This window comes from Suncus etruscus, chromosome 18 (assembly GCF_024139225.1).
Source record: "Suncus etruscus isolate mSunEtr1 chromosome 18, mSunEtr1.pri.cur, whole genome shotgun sequence".
Taxonomy (NCBI): Eukaryota; Metazoa; Chordata; class Mammalia; order Eulipotyphla; family Soricidae; genus Suncus; species Suncus etruscus.
This window is the reverse complement of record NC_064865.1, coordinates 34,825,162-34,839,791: the sequence shown is the minus strand read 5'-3', so window position 1 is coordinate 34,839,791 and position 14,630 is coordinate 34,825,162. Positions and strand designations below refer to the sequence as shown.

At 47.8% G+C, this 14,630-nt stretch overlaps 1 protein-coding gene across 1 annotated transcript; it reads left to right on the top strand.

The window, feature by feature from the left end:
- The first annotated feature begins 129 nt into the window (after positions 1-129).
- VWA7 (von Willebrand factor A domain containing 7) lies at positions 130-14,357 on the top strand. The gene is made up of 17 exons (XM_049765147.1): positions 130-350; positions 602-847; positions 2,118-2,399; positions 2,999-3,095; positions 5,674-5,784; positions 6,351-6,546; positions 6,634-6,803; positions 8,259-8,371; positions 8,761-8,877; positions 9,313-9,501; positions 10,071-10,203; positions 10,313-10,465; positions 10,769-10,861; positions 11,835-12,130; positions 12,223-12,362; positions 12,570-12,738; positions 13,746-14,357. Exons 2-17 carry the CDS (start codon positions 617-619, stop codon positions 13,917-13,919), a joined length of 2,664 nt encoding a protein of 887 aa, XP_049621104.1. The 5' UTR covers positions 130-350; positions 602-616; the 3' UTR covers positions 13,920-14,357.
- The last annotated feature ends 273 nt before the right edge of the window (positions 14,358-14,630 follow it).

Here is a 14,630-nt window from a genome sequence, read left to right as displayed (position 1 = left end):
CCTGAGTTCTCAGAGAGGGCCAGTATAGGACGCAGGTCCTGGTGGGCAGAGAGGTGCCTGTGACTGGGTCTGTCCCTGGCACCTAGCCAGGCCTGAGTCACGCTGCTTGCTTGCTCCCTCCTCCCAGCTCTTCACTTACCTCTGCACTGCGCCCAAGGGAGGCCCGCCCTGCTGCAGTGCTGCCTGTGGCCTTGGACAGGCATGATCCGGGGGTCTAGGGCACTTGGCCTGCCACCCCACCACCCTGCAGGCCTCCCTCCCTCCGCTCAGTCCTGCTTAGGTTAATAATAACTCTGACCTAAGTGCCCTCTGACGCTACGCCTCGGCCCTACCGGAGACCCGGACACCAGGTAGGGGAGAAGCCTGGGAAAACTGAGTCTTCCTGTGCTGGGGTGTCACCCTGGGTGTGTATGGAGGGGTCTTGAGGGAGGAGCTTGAGCTGTTCTTGCAGGTGCCTGTTTATAAACCTGATAAGGCCTGAGATTGTTTGACAGGGGAGGGAAGCTGGGCTGGAGCACTTGAGCTTTCACGCAAAGGGAAAGAAGGGGCCAGAGCAGGTTGCCATGGAGACTAAGAGCCAAGCCTCTGACATCTGTCCCAGGTCCATGTCCCAGCGATGCTCCTGGAGCATTTGTCCCTGTCCCACCTGGGCCCCTCAGTTCTGCTGCTGCTGCTGCTACTGCTCCCCACATCTGCATTCTTTCCCAACATCTGGAGCCTCTTGGCTGCCCCTGGCTCCATCACACACCAGGATCTAACTGAGGAAGCAGCACTCAATGTCACCCTGCAGCTCTTCCTGGATCAACCACCTCCAGGGCGGCCACCCCTTCACCTTGAAGACTTCCTGGTGAGCATCCCTGCATCCTGTTACCTTCCAGTGTGATTCCCCATTTCCCTGGAACCTCTACAGGGGCCCTGCTTAGCAAGAGAATGGTCTCCCCACAATAGCCAGAGATCCTACCCTGAAACTGGGTCCATTCCTGAGAAAGGTTCAGGAATGACTTCACCTTACAGGGCTCAGCACTCTTGATTCTTTGGAGCCTTCCAGTCTTTTTAACTTAACATTTTGGTTTTGGGCCACACCAGTGATACTAAGAATGGTTCTGTGCTCAGGGATCATTTCTAGGGGGTTACCAGATAGAATCTGAACTAGGATGTGCAAGACAAGCACTTTACTCCTATACTATCTCTCTGTACCCCTTACCAGCAAAAGACCAGTAAAAAAATATTTTTAGATTATTTTCATCTTGTGTGTGTGTGTGTGTGTGTGTGTGTGTGTTTGGTTTTGCTTTGCTTTTATGTTTTTATTTGAGGGGCTATACCCAGCTATACTTGGTAGTTACTCTGTCTGTACAATTAGGAATGGGTCCTGGGAGGCTTGAGGGATCATATGGGATGCCGAGGATGTACCCTACTGGTTCTACTATCACTTTGACCCCAGTAAAATACTTTTAATTTAAAAATTAATATTGTTTTTCATTTTTTTGTTTTTGTTTTGGGGCCACACCCGGCAGTGTTCAGGGGTTACTTCTGGCTCTGCACTCAGGAATTACTCTTGATGATGCTTGGGGACCACATGGGATGCCAGAGCTCAATCAGGGCCGGAGCAATAGTACAGTGGTAAGGCGTTTGCCTTACACGCGGCTGATCCAGGACGGACCTGGGTTCAAACCCCGGCGTCCCATATGGTCCCCAAGCCAAGAGCAATTTCTGAGCACATAGCCAAGAGTAACTCCTGAGCGTCACTGGTTGTGGCCCAAAAATAAAACAACAACAACAATAATCAGGATTCAGAATGATAGAATAGTGGGTAGTATGTTTTTCTTACCTGTAGCTGACCCAGGTTCAATCCCTAAGCAAACAATAGGAGTGATTCTTGAATGTAGAACCAGAAGCATTGCCAAATGTGGTCCCAAAACTTAAAAAAAAAAAATCTCAATACCAAAAATCTGGTTTGGGGGGGTTGCATCCGATACTATTTGGGGGCTACAGCTGGCTCAATACATGTAGTACTGGGATTCAACACTAGTCCTAATTTTCAGTTGTTGAGGAAGTTAGGTATGGTCTGGTCCAAGGTATTTCCCTGGAGACCCTGTCTCCCCAACAACTCTTGACAGGGCCACACCCTTCTTGCTGATGACCTCTTTGCCGCCTACTTTGGGCCCGGTTCTCCTTCCCGACGATTCCGAGCGGCCTTAGGTGAGGTGACTCGTGCCAATGCTGCCCAAGACTTTCTGCCAACTTTCAAGAATGACCCTGATCTGCATTTTGATGCTGAGCGGCTGAGTCAGGGGCGCACACGCCTGGTGCAGACCCTGCGGGAGAGTCTGGCTGCAGCCCGTGCCCAGGACTACAATCTGGCCCGCCAGCGTCTTGGGGCTGCCCTGCATGCCCTGCAGGTGAGAACTGGGGTCGTGGTGAGAGGGTTCTTCATGTCTAGTCTCCCTGCCCAAAAGAATATTATGTTCCCCTCCTCTGAAGGGATTGAGGCACTGCCTGCAAATGGCCTGAGACCCTTGTTGAGTTTCCCACATGCAAACTGGCAGTACAGAGAAGTGGAGAGAGGGAGGCACCAAGCTCAGAGATGGTTCGGGAATGTCACTGAAAGACCTGGAGGGATCCCAGTGAGTCAGCAAGGAACATGGGCGAGTTCCTACTTGTGTTAGTTTGTGCTGGGCCCTGAGGAGAGCTGGGAGTGGTCTGGGGTGATTGACAGGAATGGGGGTAGGAAGAGCGTTTTAAGATGAGAAATAGGGATAGAGAGTCAATGCATGAGAGAGAACTGCAGGCAGTGTTCTTTTCTTGATGCTGCTGGCCTAGGTTTGATTGATTAATCCTGGTACTCCATATGGTACCCCAAACCCCGAGTGCAGAGCCAGGAGTGATTCCTGAGCCAGTAGTAAGTCCTGAGCAATGCTAGATGTGGCTCTAAAATAAAACAAAATGAATAAAGATGGAGAAGAATCAGACTAATGCCTTCCTCTTCTCCTGGAACCAGGATTTTTACAGTCACAGCAACTGGGTGGAAATGGGGAAGCAGCAGCCACACCCTCACCTCCTCTGGTCCAGGCAGGAACTCCAGAACCTGGCACAAGGTAAAGCCCTGGGTTCAGTGTGCTAATCACATGCCAGGCAAATATGCTTATTCTGGCCCCATGAACTCCAAATTATTATTTTATTTTGTTTTGGAGCTACACCTGGTGGTGCTCAGGGGGTTACTCCTGGCTCTGCACTTAGAAAGTACTCCTGGTAGGCTCAGGGACTTTATGGGATACCTGAGATGGAACTTGGGTAGGCCACATGCAACAAGCACCTTACCCACGGTGTTATGGCTCCAGCCCCATGTTTTTTCCTTTTTTGAACTGGAAGAGAAAGCTGAAGAACTTAGTCCTATAATGAATTTCTTCCCAACTGGGTGTTTCTTTTCCTTTCCCTTCTGCTTTTTTTTTGGGTGGTGAAGAATTGGGGGCTTGTGTGCTGCACCTGGCAGTGCTCAGGACTTATTCCTGGCTTTTCACTCAGGGATCACTCCTGGCAGGCACCCTACCCACTGTACTATTGCTCTGGCCCATGCCTTCTAATTTGTTTGTTTTGTTTTGTTTTGTTTTGGTTTTTGGGCCACACCCAGTAACGCTCAGGGGTTACTCCTGGCTATGTGCTCAGAAGTTGCTCCTGGCTTGGGGGACCATATGGGACACCGGGGGATCGAACCGCGGTCCGTCCAAGGTTAGCGCAGGCAAGGCAGGCACCTTACCTTTAGCGCCACCGCCCGGCCCCTGTTTGTTTTGTTTTGTTTTGTTTTTTTGTTTTTTGTTTTTTGGGTCACACCCGGCAGCACTCAGGGGTTACTCCTGGCTCCATGCTCAGGAAGTGCTCCTGGCAGACTAAAGGGACCATATGGGATGCTGGGATTCGAACCAATGACCTGCATGAAAGGCAAATGCCTTACCTCCATGCTATCTCTCCGGCCCACCTTCTAATTTCTAATATACCTTTCTATTTCAAAAGAAATAAAAAACACTGAAGATGTTGGAGTAGAGTGAGGATATTAGAATTATGGGTTCCAGATCTCAGCTTCTATTTTCCTTCTCTTCTTTTTCTTTTTTAAACTGATTCTTGATTTGAAGGGCTCACAGTGCTCAGAGACTCATTGCTGGAAATGCAAATTGCTCCTAGAGATGCTTAGAGAACCACATGGTGCTAGAGATCAACCCAGGTCTCTAGCATAGAAATATGTGCACTTGTTTGCCCTTTAAGCCATCTCCCCAACTTTGACCTTTGAACATGGATTACAACCCCATATGAGGCTATGGAACTGAATATGGAAGTCATGAAAAATTTGCCAACAGTAAAAATGTTTTGAGCACACAAGAACCCATAACTTATTAAGATCAACTGTGAAAGAGTCCAGAAAGCTAGTTAAAGCACTTGCCTGGCATGTGGCCCCCCCCAACCATGTGACTGGACCTGGCACCACATGGTTCCCTGAGCACTGCTGGGTGAAACCTCCAAGCATAGAGCTAGTATTGAACCCCAAATAATACTCCCACATCCCAAAATCAATCATGTAATGATTCAGAGGTGTTTCTGGTTGCAATCATCTGGGTTGATTTTATTTATTTATGTATTTATGTATGTATTTATTTATTTATTGGTTTTGGGGCTACAACGGTCAGTGCTCAGGAGTTACTCCTGGCTCAGCACTCAGAAATAGCTCCTGGCAGGCTCAGGGGACCATATGAAATGAATGCTAAGTTGGCTGCATGCAAAGCAACCCCTACTGCTATGCTATAACCCCAGCCCCTGCGTTGCATTTTTGTTTGTTTGTTGTTTTTGTTTTTTGGGTCACACCCAGCAGCACTCAGGGGTTACTCCTGATTCTGCACTCAGAAATCACTCCTGGGGCCAGAGAGATAGCATTTGTCTTGCATAAAGCTGATCCAGGACTGTTGGTGGTTGAATCCCAGTTTCTTTTTGTTGTTGTTGCTTGTTTTTTTGTTTGTTTTTGGGCCACATCTGGTGACTCTCAGGAGTTACTCCTGGCTCTGTACTCAGAAATTGCTCCTGGTAGGCTCGGGGAACCGTATGGGATGCCGGGAATCAAACCAGGCTCCATCCTGTGTTGGCCATGTGCAAGGCAAATGCCCTACTGCTGTGCTATCGCTCCGGGGCCCCCCTGGGTTGCATTTTTTAAGTGAAAAGGGATGAATGGGGCCCGGAGAGATAGCACAGCGGTGTTTGCCTTGCAAGCAGCCGATCCAGGACCAAAGGTGGTTGGTTCGAATCCTGGTGTCCCATATGGTCCCCCGTGCCTGCCAGGAGCTATTTCTGAGCAGACAGCCAGGAGTGATCCCTGAGCACCGCCGGGTGTGACCCAAAAACCAAAAAAAAAAAAAAAAAAAAAAAAAGGGATGAATGGGGCCCGGAGAGATAGCACAGCGGTGTTTGCCTTGCAAGCAGCCGATCCAGGACCAAAGATGGTTGGTTCGAATCCCGGTGTCCCATATGGTCCCCCGTGCCTGCCAGGAGCTATTTCTGAGCAGACAGCCAGGAGTGATCCCTGAGCACCGCCGGGTGTGACCCAAAAAACCAAAAAAAAAAAAAAAAAAAAAGAAAAGGGATGAATGAAAAATATTTAAGAAGCTCTGCTCTAGACTCATCCTTTGTCCACAGTGGGTGATCCCACCTGCTCCGACTGTGAAGAGTTAAGCTGTCCCAGGAATTTACTGGACTTCACACTCCTCACCTCTGGCTACTTTGGAACTCACCCTTCCAAACCTCCAGGTACTGACAGGAAGGCCTTTAGAAATAGTGGGGAAATACACTTCCTTTCCTTGCACCTTTCATGGCCATTTCAGTCTTGTAGGTTCCTTTGTCATATACCATTGCTCCTTGGAAGGAGAGGGTATTGGGAAAATGAGTGGGATGATAGATGGAAGGAGCTCACAGAAAGGCCATAATTATTAGGGTAGGGGCTGCAGCTTTGGAAGCTGGCAGAGGGTTCAGGACATCCACCATGTGCTGCAGGGACTGACTCTTCAGGCTCAACACAGATTTATCCTCTGCAAAATGCCACTGTTTCTTCTTGTTTTCTGGATTTCTGCCCATATATGATGGCGCAGTGCTGATGTACTCAAAATAACTCTCAGGAGTGCTCAGGAATTGAATTCGGTCTCCATGTACAAACATGTGCTTAGTCCATTGAGCCCTCTTCTCTCAAACTTTGTAATCATTTCTTATTAATACTTTGCTGAGGAGTGAGAGAACTAGGCAGGGAAGAAGGAACCTCCCTTTCTTAGGAGGCAGTGGGTTTTTTACCTCCACCCTCCAGATTCCTTTCCCCAACCCAGGGAAATGTAGCCATGGGGGCCATTTTGACCAGAGCAGCACTCAGCCACCACGGGGAGGCATTAATAAGGACAGCACAGCTCCAGGCTTCTCCCCGCACCATATGCTGCACCTCCAGGCTGCAAACTTGGCCCTTCTGGCATCCATCCAGGCCTTCAGCTTCCTGCGAAGCCACCTGGGAGACAAGAATTTCTCTAGGTAAGTGGTTTTCTATCAGTGAGCTTTGGGGTTGCTGAGAAACTAGGGGCTCAGGACAGAAGTACAGACCATTGATTTTCTTCCCAGGCTGCTGGACATCACCCCAGCCTCTGGCCTGAGCTTTGTTCTGGACACCACAGGTAGTATGGGTGAGGAGATCAATGCTGCCAAAATTCAGACTCTCCGCATTGTGGAACAGCGCCGGGGCAGCCCTATGGAGCCCAGTCACTATGTCCTGGTGCCTTTCCATGACCCAGGTAACTGGCTCTTCTGAGACAGTGAAGGTTTTAAAAGAAAGTCTTAGTCAAGTAATAAATGCCATTGATGATGAAGTGGGTCTCAGAATTGTACTTCCTTAACAAAATGGCAATACAGTTTATGGTTCAGAGGGAGCCTTTATTGATATTGAGATGCATCTAGGTCCTAGATTCTAGGAGATCATTAGCTACTTCTCCCATTTCCAAAATGATAGCACCTACTATAAGAGTTTCATCATAATTAATGTTTAGGTAAAGGTCTCTGCTTTCTTAGATTTCCATGCTAATAGCCATTTTCATTATCTCCATTTTCTGTATAATAATGATGGGGTGAAGGTAGATTCAGGTAACCATAACTGAAACATTCGATGACATTATTTTCCTTTCCCAACTAAAGTTTGATCTCTGGCCTAGATTTACAGTCTATTTTGGCTGTGTGTATGAGGGGGCCACACCCCATAGCCCCCTGGCTCTGTGCTCATAAATTCCCCTGGGCAGGTTCCAGGGACCATATGGGATGACAGATCAAACCTTGGTTGGCCACATGCAAGGCAAACACCCTACTTGCTGTGCTATCACTCTGGCTCCTGGGTTTATAGTCTTCCTATAGTTACCCAAACTCTACCTCAATTTCATCATTTGTGTAATGGTTCACTTACTTTATCCTACCTGTCTCCCAGGTTGAAATCATGATCAAATAAAAGATCTACTAAAGGTTGGAGAGATAGCACAGGGGTTAAGGTATGCTTAAGCCTTGTATGCTGCTAACCCTTGCTAGATCCCTAGTACCACATATGGTCCCTCAAGTACTGCTAGGAGTGATCCCTGAGCTCAGCTGGATGTGTTACCAGTTAATATTAGATGAAATAAAACAAAACAAGTACTATTATTTTTGTGACTTTTATGGTGAAGTGACAGATCCCAGGTGTTTTGCTTGTTTGACTGGTTTTGGTTTTGGGGCCACACCTGTTGGCGCTTAGGGGTTACTCCTGGCTCTTTGCTCAGAAATCGCTCCTGGCAGACTTCGGGGACCATATGAGATTCTGGGGATCGAACACGGATCCATCCCGGGTTGGCTGTGTACAAGGCAAATGCACTACTGCTGTGCTATCTCTCCAGCCCCCAAAGGCTTACTCCTGACTCTGTGCTCAGGAATCACTCCTATTAAGGCTCAGGGGACCATAGGTGGTAGCAAGGATCAAATCCATGTCAGCTGCATATAAAGCAATCAATCACTATGTTACATATACTTTCAAGAAGTATTGCCTTTTTGTTAAGGAAATTAAGTCTACATTCCCACTGAAGGCCTTGATTTTTCCTGATCAAATTGATATAAAGGAATTGTGTTATGTTGATGTTTTTCTACTCAGGAGTGCATGGACCTTGATTGAGGGGGTAGGCCTGGGTCAGGAGAACCTCTTCTTATTCATTTCAACATCCTTTTCTTCTCCCCAGGGTTTGGTCCTGTCTTTACAACCAGTGACCCTGACAACTTCTGGCAACAACTCAATGAGATCCATGCCTTGGGGGGTGGAGATGAGCCTGAGATGTGCCTGTCAGCCCTGGAGGTCAGCCTGCTTGCCTCTTCTCCCCTTCCCAGGCTTCACCTTGAAGGGAAGCTAGAGGTCTCTAACTTGGATCCCACTTTCCATTCTGCCTCTGGATCCTATCTCCACTAGCTTCACTTCAAGATTCCAGGCCCTATCTATACCTTTTCTGCCCTCCTTTCTTTCTTTACCCATGTCCCCACTATCAGCATTTTTATTTAGTTATGGCTCACCTGGGTCAGCACTCATGGTTTTCCTAGCTCTCTGCTCAGGAGTTCCCCCTGGAAATGCTTGGGTGCTGGGGATTTGAACCAGGGTTGGTCACGTACAAGGCCAGTATCTTACCTCCCATTCTATATCTCCAGACTGCTACCACCATGTTTAACATCAGCTCTTTCCCTCCCTGTCAGCTGGCCCTGCTGCACACACCTCCACTCTCAGACATCTTTGTCTTCACTGATGCCTCTCCCAAGGATGCCTTTCTCACCAACCGAATAGAATACCTGACTCGGGAGCGGCGTTGCCGAGTAAGCATTGCTGGGGGGGGGGGGGGGGGGACAGGGGCCCAATGAGCTGCCTAGGGATGTGAGAGTCATATACCAGAGTCCAAACAGTTTGGGAATGGGCAGAGGTGACTGATGAGTATAACATTCCCTAATCTAACAATACTTAATAATGCTGAACTTGTAGTTCAACCTGCTTCTGGTAAACCATTGACAAACTAGAGATCTCTAGTATCAAGTTGCTAATAATCCGCAATATAGATGCAATAGAATGAGCTACTGCTCTCTCAGACTGGAAAGCTGTGTCAATGGGAGTTGCTCCAGTTACATCCAGAGGGAGGACTTACCACTAATAATCAGCAATGCAGAAAGCTTAGGCACAGGAAAGCTTCGTCTACAACAGTCCGTAGCCTCAACACTTGCTAGCCTCAAGCACTGTTCTTCTCTTCTTGGGCACAGGTAACATTCCTTGTGACGGAAGACCCATCAAGATCCATCCAGGGCCGAGCTCGACGTGAGGTCTTGTCCCCTTCCCGTTTTGAGCCTTATGAAGCAGTGGCCATGGCCTCAGGAGGAGAAGTGATCTTCACCAAAGACCAGTATATTCAGGATGTGGCAGCCATTGTTGGGGACAGCATGGCTGACCTGGTAAATGTGGATCCAGAGACCTATGTCTTCAGCTCAGAACTGAGGCAATGGGTGATTGTATAGGAAATTCATTACTCTGTTGTCATTCTGGTCAGAAGGGTGGGAAGGAAGTTTTGTCCCCTCTACAGTCCACAAACCACCTTAACTTTGCTCCGTATTGGTACCATTGTATCTGTGTTCTGTTCCAGGGCTAGCACAGGAAGTTCTACCTTCATTTTTTTTTTATTTGTTTGTTTCTAATTTGTTTTTGAGCCACACCTGGTGGTGCTCAGGTGGTGCTTCTGTGCTCCAAATTACTTCTGGAAGAGCTCAGGGAACCATATAAGATGCCAGGGCTAGAACCCAGATTGGCTGTTACTTTTAAGGAAGACAGAATGATGACCTAATTAATCCCTTACCTTCAACTTTAACATTAATCATAACTTCATTCCTGTTCTGGTGCCCCTCATTCACTGGTATTCCTTAACCAGTTTCTTCTCAGTCTCACCTTTTTCCTATCTTTGTTTGCTCCTACCTAATCCCATACTTTATATTCTCTCCCAATTTCTGATCTTTTCACATCCCTCAAGGTGATCCTTCCCCTGGAACCTCCTACTGTGGTATCTAGGAGGCCACTTGTGTTCAGTGTGGATGGACTGCTCCAGAAGATCACAGTTCGAATCCATGGAGAAGTCAGCAGCTTCTGGATCAAGAACCCTGCAGGTATTTCCATGTGGCAGGGGGACAAACAGTGAATGGGGACTGGAGAATGAGGGTGAGTACAAAGGAAAGAGAAAGTTGTGTTCTATAACTTCTCTTGCCCCTTGCCCAGGAGTTTCTCAGGGCCAAGAGGAAGGACAGGGGCCTCTAGGTCTTACTCGCCACTTTGGAAAATTTTGGATGGTGACCATGAATGATCCTCCACAAAGGGGAGCCTGGGAGATAGTGGTTACAGCTAAGGGCACCCCTCAGGTGAGAGTGCAAGGTAAGGAGGTAAATCATCCTGGGAAGGGAAGAGGAGACTGCAAAGCTCAGAAATCAATATTCGTAAGCTCTTAGAATGATTTCTTTTACTTTTTATTTTTGGGAAAGGAGAGGATGTGGGTTGGGACACATTTAGTCATGCTCAAGTCTTATTCCTGGCTCTGCACATGGGGATCACTCTGGTAGGGTTTGGGGGATCATATTGGATGCTGGGGATCAGCCACATGCAAGGCAAATGCCCTATCCCCTATACTATCTCTCTAGCCCCTTGAGATGATTTCTGACTACCGTCATCTCCCCTCAGCTCAAACCTCCTTGGACTTCCTGTTCTACTTTGGAATTCCCATGGATGATGGCCCCCATCCTGGCCTCTACCCACTGACTCAGCCTGTCGCAGGTATATCTGTTTATTCCCTCCTGCATGCACATGATTCATTATATATATTTAATTTTTGGGTTTTAATTTATTTTTGGTTTTGATTTTGGGCTACACTCACCCAGTGGTACTCAGGGGTTACTCCTCACTCTGCACTCAGGAATTACTCCTGTGGTACTCAGGAGCCATATGGAATGCCAGGCATTGAGCCCAGGTTAGCCACATGCAAGGCAAATACTCTACCCACTGAACTATTGCTCCAGCCTCAATAAAGATTTTCTAGGGGTTGGTTCTGGGGATGGAATTCAGGGTCATAGATGTGCAAGATGTGCTCTCTACCACTGAAAGCAGTAAAATGTAATACAATAAAGCATTAAAATTTAAGTGTACTGGGCTGAAGCAATAGCACAGTGGGTAGGGTGCTTGCCTTGCATTTAGCTGATCTGGGTTTGAGCCCCAGTATCCCATATGGTCCTCCAGTCTGCCAGGGGTAATTTTAATTTCTGAGTGCAGAGCTAGGAGTATCCCCTGATCACTACTGGGTATGGCCTACAAACAAAAAAATATTAACTGTACAGCTAGATGGATTTTATTTAATAAACTATATAACCATAAATCAGTTCAAGATAAAGAACATTTGGGACTGGAGCAGGTAGAGAGTTTGCCTTGCATACAGCCTACCCAGTTTCAATCTCCGCCACCACATGTAATTCTCTATGCCTATGCCCTGCCAGGAGTGATCCCTGATTACAGAACCAGAGTAAGTCCTGAGCACTGCTAGGCATGCCCCCAAACAAACAAACAAACAAAACAGATTAAAATGAAGTATATTTATGGTGTCTCCTTTCTGATCCATCAATATCACTTAAGTATGACCCTATTTCCCTATCCATAGTCCCGGAAGTTAATCTAATCCCCATTCTGAAAGTCATCTATTCTCCTGTCTTTAACTGACTCTTATGTATCTCCCTTCATCCCTCAATTTCTGGTCCAGGTCTGCAGACCCAGCTCCTAGTAGAAGTGATTGGGCTTCCATCCAGAGGCAACTCTGAAGAGCCTCTGCCACATTTCTCCCATGTCATCCTTCGAGGGGTACAAGAGGGGGCTGAGTTGGGCAGAGTGTCTTTAGAACCCATCGGACCCAGGGAGCAGGGTCTCCTCGTGGCCTCGCTACCACTTCTGCCCACCCAGGAAACCTTCTCACTTGAGCTGACAGGCCAGGATGGCAAAGGGCGGGCCCTACACCGGGCAGCACCCCAGCCCTGCACTGTAGTTCCAGTCCTTCTGGAGGTGAGACAGTAATATGATATGTGCTGAGATACTCTGGCTGTTTCGGGGAGAGAACTGGAATAGCTCCTGCCCTGACCAACACTTCTCCACAGCTCTGTGGCCCTCAGGGTTTCTTGGCACCAGGCAGCAAAGCCCCACTCAGTCTCCGTATTGCCAGCTTTTCCGGTCCTCAGGATCTGGATCTTAATGCTTCAGTCAACCCTACCTTCGCTCTCACCTCCAACATCTCCAGGTGTAACCCCTGCTCCCTTCCTGCCCCATCTTTAGGGGGAGGGTAATCTGATTCTGTTCCTTAAATCCTGCCTCTTTCCTATTCTGATTGGATTTCAGATCCCTCACCTTTGGGACCTTCCCCCCCCTCCCAATGCTTGGCAGGGGCAGTTTGTCTCTAGTTTCTTAGAAGACTAGAACTCGAACAAGTTGTCTGTCTACTCCTTAGGGTTTTCCTAGAACCAAATGAATCTGCCTGGGGGCGCCTATGGCTGGAGGTCCCGGACTCAGCCACCCCAGGTTCTGTGGTGATGGTGACTGTTATTGCCACTAGTCGCAGCCCAGAGTCCCAGACGCATGCCTTCCTCAGACTCTTGGTGTTGATCCCAGCCCCACAGGTGAGGTGCACCAGTTTAAAATGTGGGGTATAAATAAATAAATAGAATAAAATAGAATAAATTCAGGGGCCAGAGAGATAGCACAGCGGTGTTTGCCTTGCAAGCAGCCGATCCAGGACCTAAGGTGGTTGGTTCGAATCCTGGTGTCCCATATGGTCCCCTGTGCCTGCCAGGAGCTATTTCTGAGTAGACAACCAGGAGTAACCCCTGAGCACCGCCGCGTGTGACCCAAAAAACTAAAAAAAAAAAAAAAAAAAAATGAATAAAATAGAATAAATTCAGAGTAGAGGGGAGAAGTGGAAATAAAATAAAATGCAGTTTTAGATCAGAGAGATAGTATGGTGGGGAGGGCATTTGCCTTGCACTTGGTCAACCTGGATCCTCTGAGCTCTGCCAGAAGTAGTCCATAAGATCAGGGTCAAAGTAAGCCCTGAGTAGTGCAGGGTATGCCCAAGCCCCCACCCTCAAAAATAAATAAAGTGCAGGGCTGGAGCAATAGTACAGAGGGTAAGGCTCTTGCCTTGTATGCAGCCTTCCTGGGTTCAATCCTCAGCACCCTACATGTCTCCAGAACCCACCAGGAATGGCCCCAAAATCAAAATTAATTAAGTGCAGGGTAGGAGGGCTAGAGAGATAACTCAAGGGACTAGAACAAATGTTTTGCATGCAGACAGTTGAGGTTTTGATCTCTGCTATTACATGATCTGCTACTATGTAGGCAAGGCCACAGGAGAAAGCAAGTTTAATTTGGCTTAAGCAGAATTAAGCTTAAGCAGACATATGTTTTTGTTTTTTGTTTTGTTTGGGCCACACCTGGTGATGCTCAGGGGTTACTCCTGGCTCTGCTCTCAGAACTCACTCCTGGCAGGCTCGGGGGACCATTGGGGGACAAATCCGGGATGCTAGGGATCGAACCCAGTCGTTGTGTGCAAGGCAAACGCCCTACCCACTGTGCTATTGCTGTTTCAAAGATACAGGCACCTCAACAAACTCTCCTTCCTCCCCAGGACCAACTTGCTATCTTGCCCCACTCACGTTTTCCTGCCCTCACCACAGCTAGCCCAGCATTTGGTCCTTCCTCTTTGGTGACTCTGGACAGGGCTGAAAGAGGACTAGCAGGCAATCTCTGGTGGAGCATAGCTGGAGGAGTGCTGCTGTTACTTGGCCTGGCCTCCTGGTGATACTACAGCCTCATTGTGCTGCCTCCAACACTATTTCCAGTCTTGCCCTATTGGTGAGAAGGTAATATGGGTCTCAGGAACCTTCCAGCTAGGATGGAGATGTCCCTTCTCAATAACTCATTCTTCTCTTCCTCAACAAAATTGGGACAGGGAGTAATGGATTTCCCACAGTGCACTTATCCTGACCTTTATAGGAACCAAGCCAAAGACTCATTCTTCGAGAAAGCTGCCTTCTATTTCTCTGGAGCATCTTTATTCCACTAATGTTTCATACTCTCTGAAGCTCAAGTAGATGGGGAAGAAGATGTGGCCACTGAGACTGGGAGTTGTGTAGGAAGTATCATTTATAGAACTGTTTTAATTTGTAATGCTGGAAAATTTATTTTATTTTTGTATTTAAAATTAAGGGACAGTTTCAATAAACATGTCTTCTCCCCAGGGATATTTAAAAATAAGATCTCTTAGGCACATCATGTTAGAAGAGTGAGAGTGGGGCCGGAGAGATAGCATGGATGTAAGGCGTTTGCCTTTCATGCAGGAGGTCATCGGTTCGAATCCCGGCGCCCCATATGGTTCCCCCGTGCCTGCCAGGAGCAATTTCTGAGCCTGGAGCCAGGAATAACCCCTGAGCACTGCCGGGTGTGATCCAAAAACCACCAAAAAAAAAAAAAAAGAAGAGTGAGAGCATAAAACACTGAGAAGATGAAATGA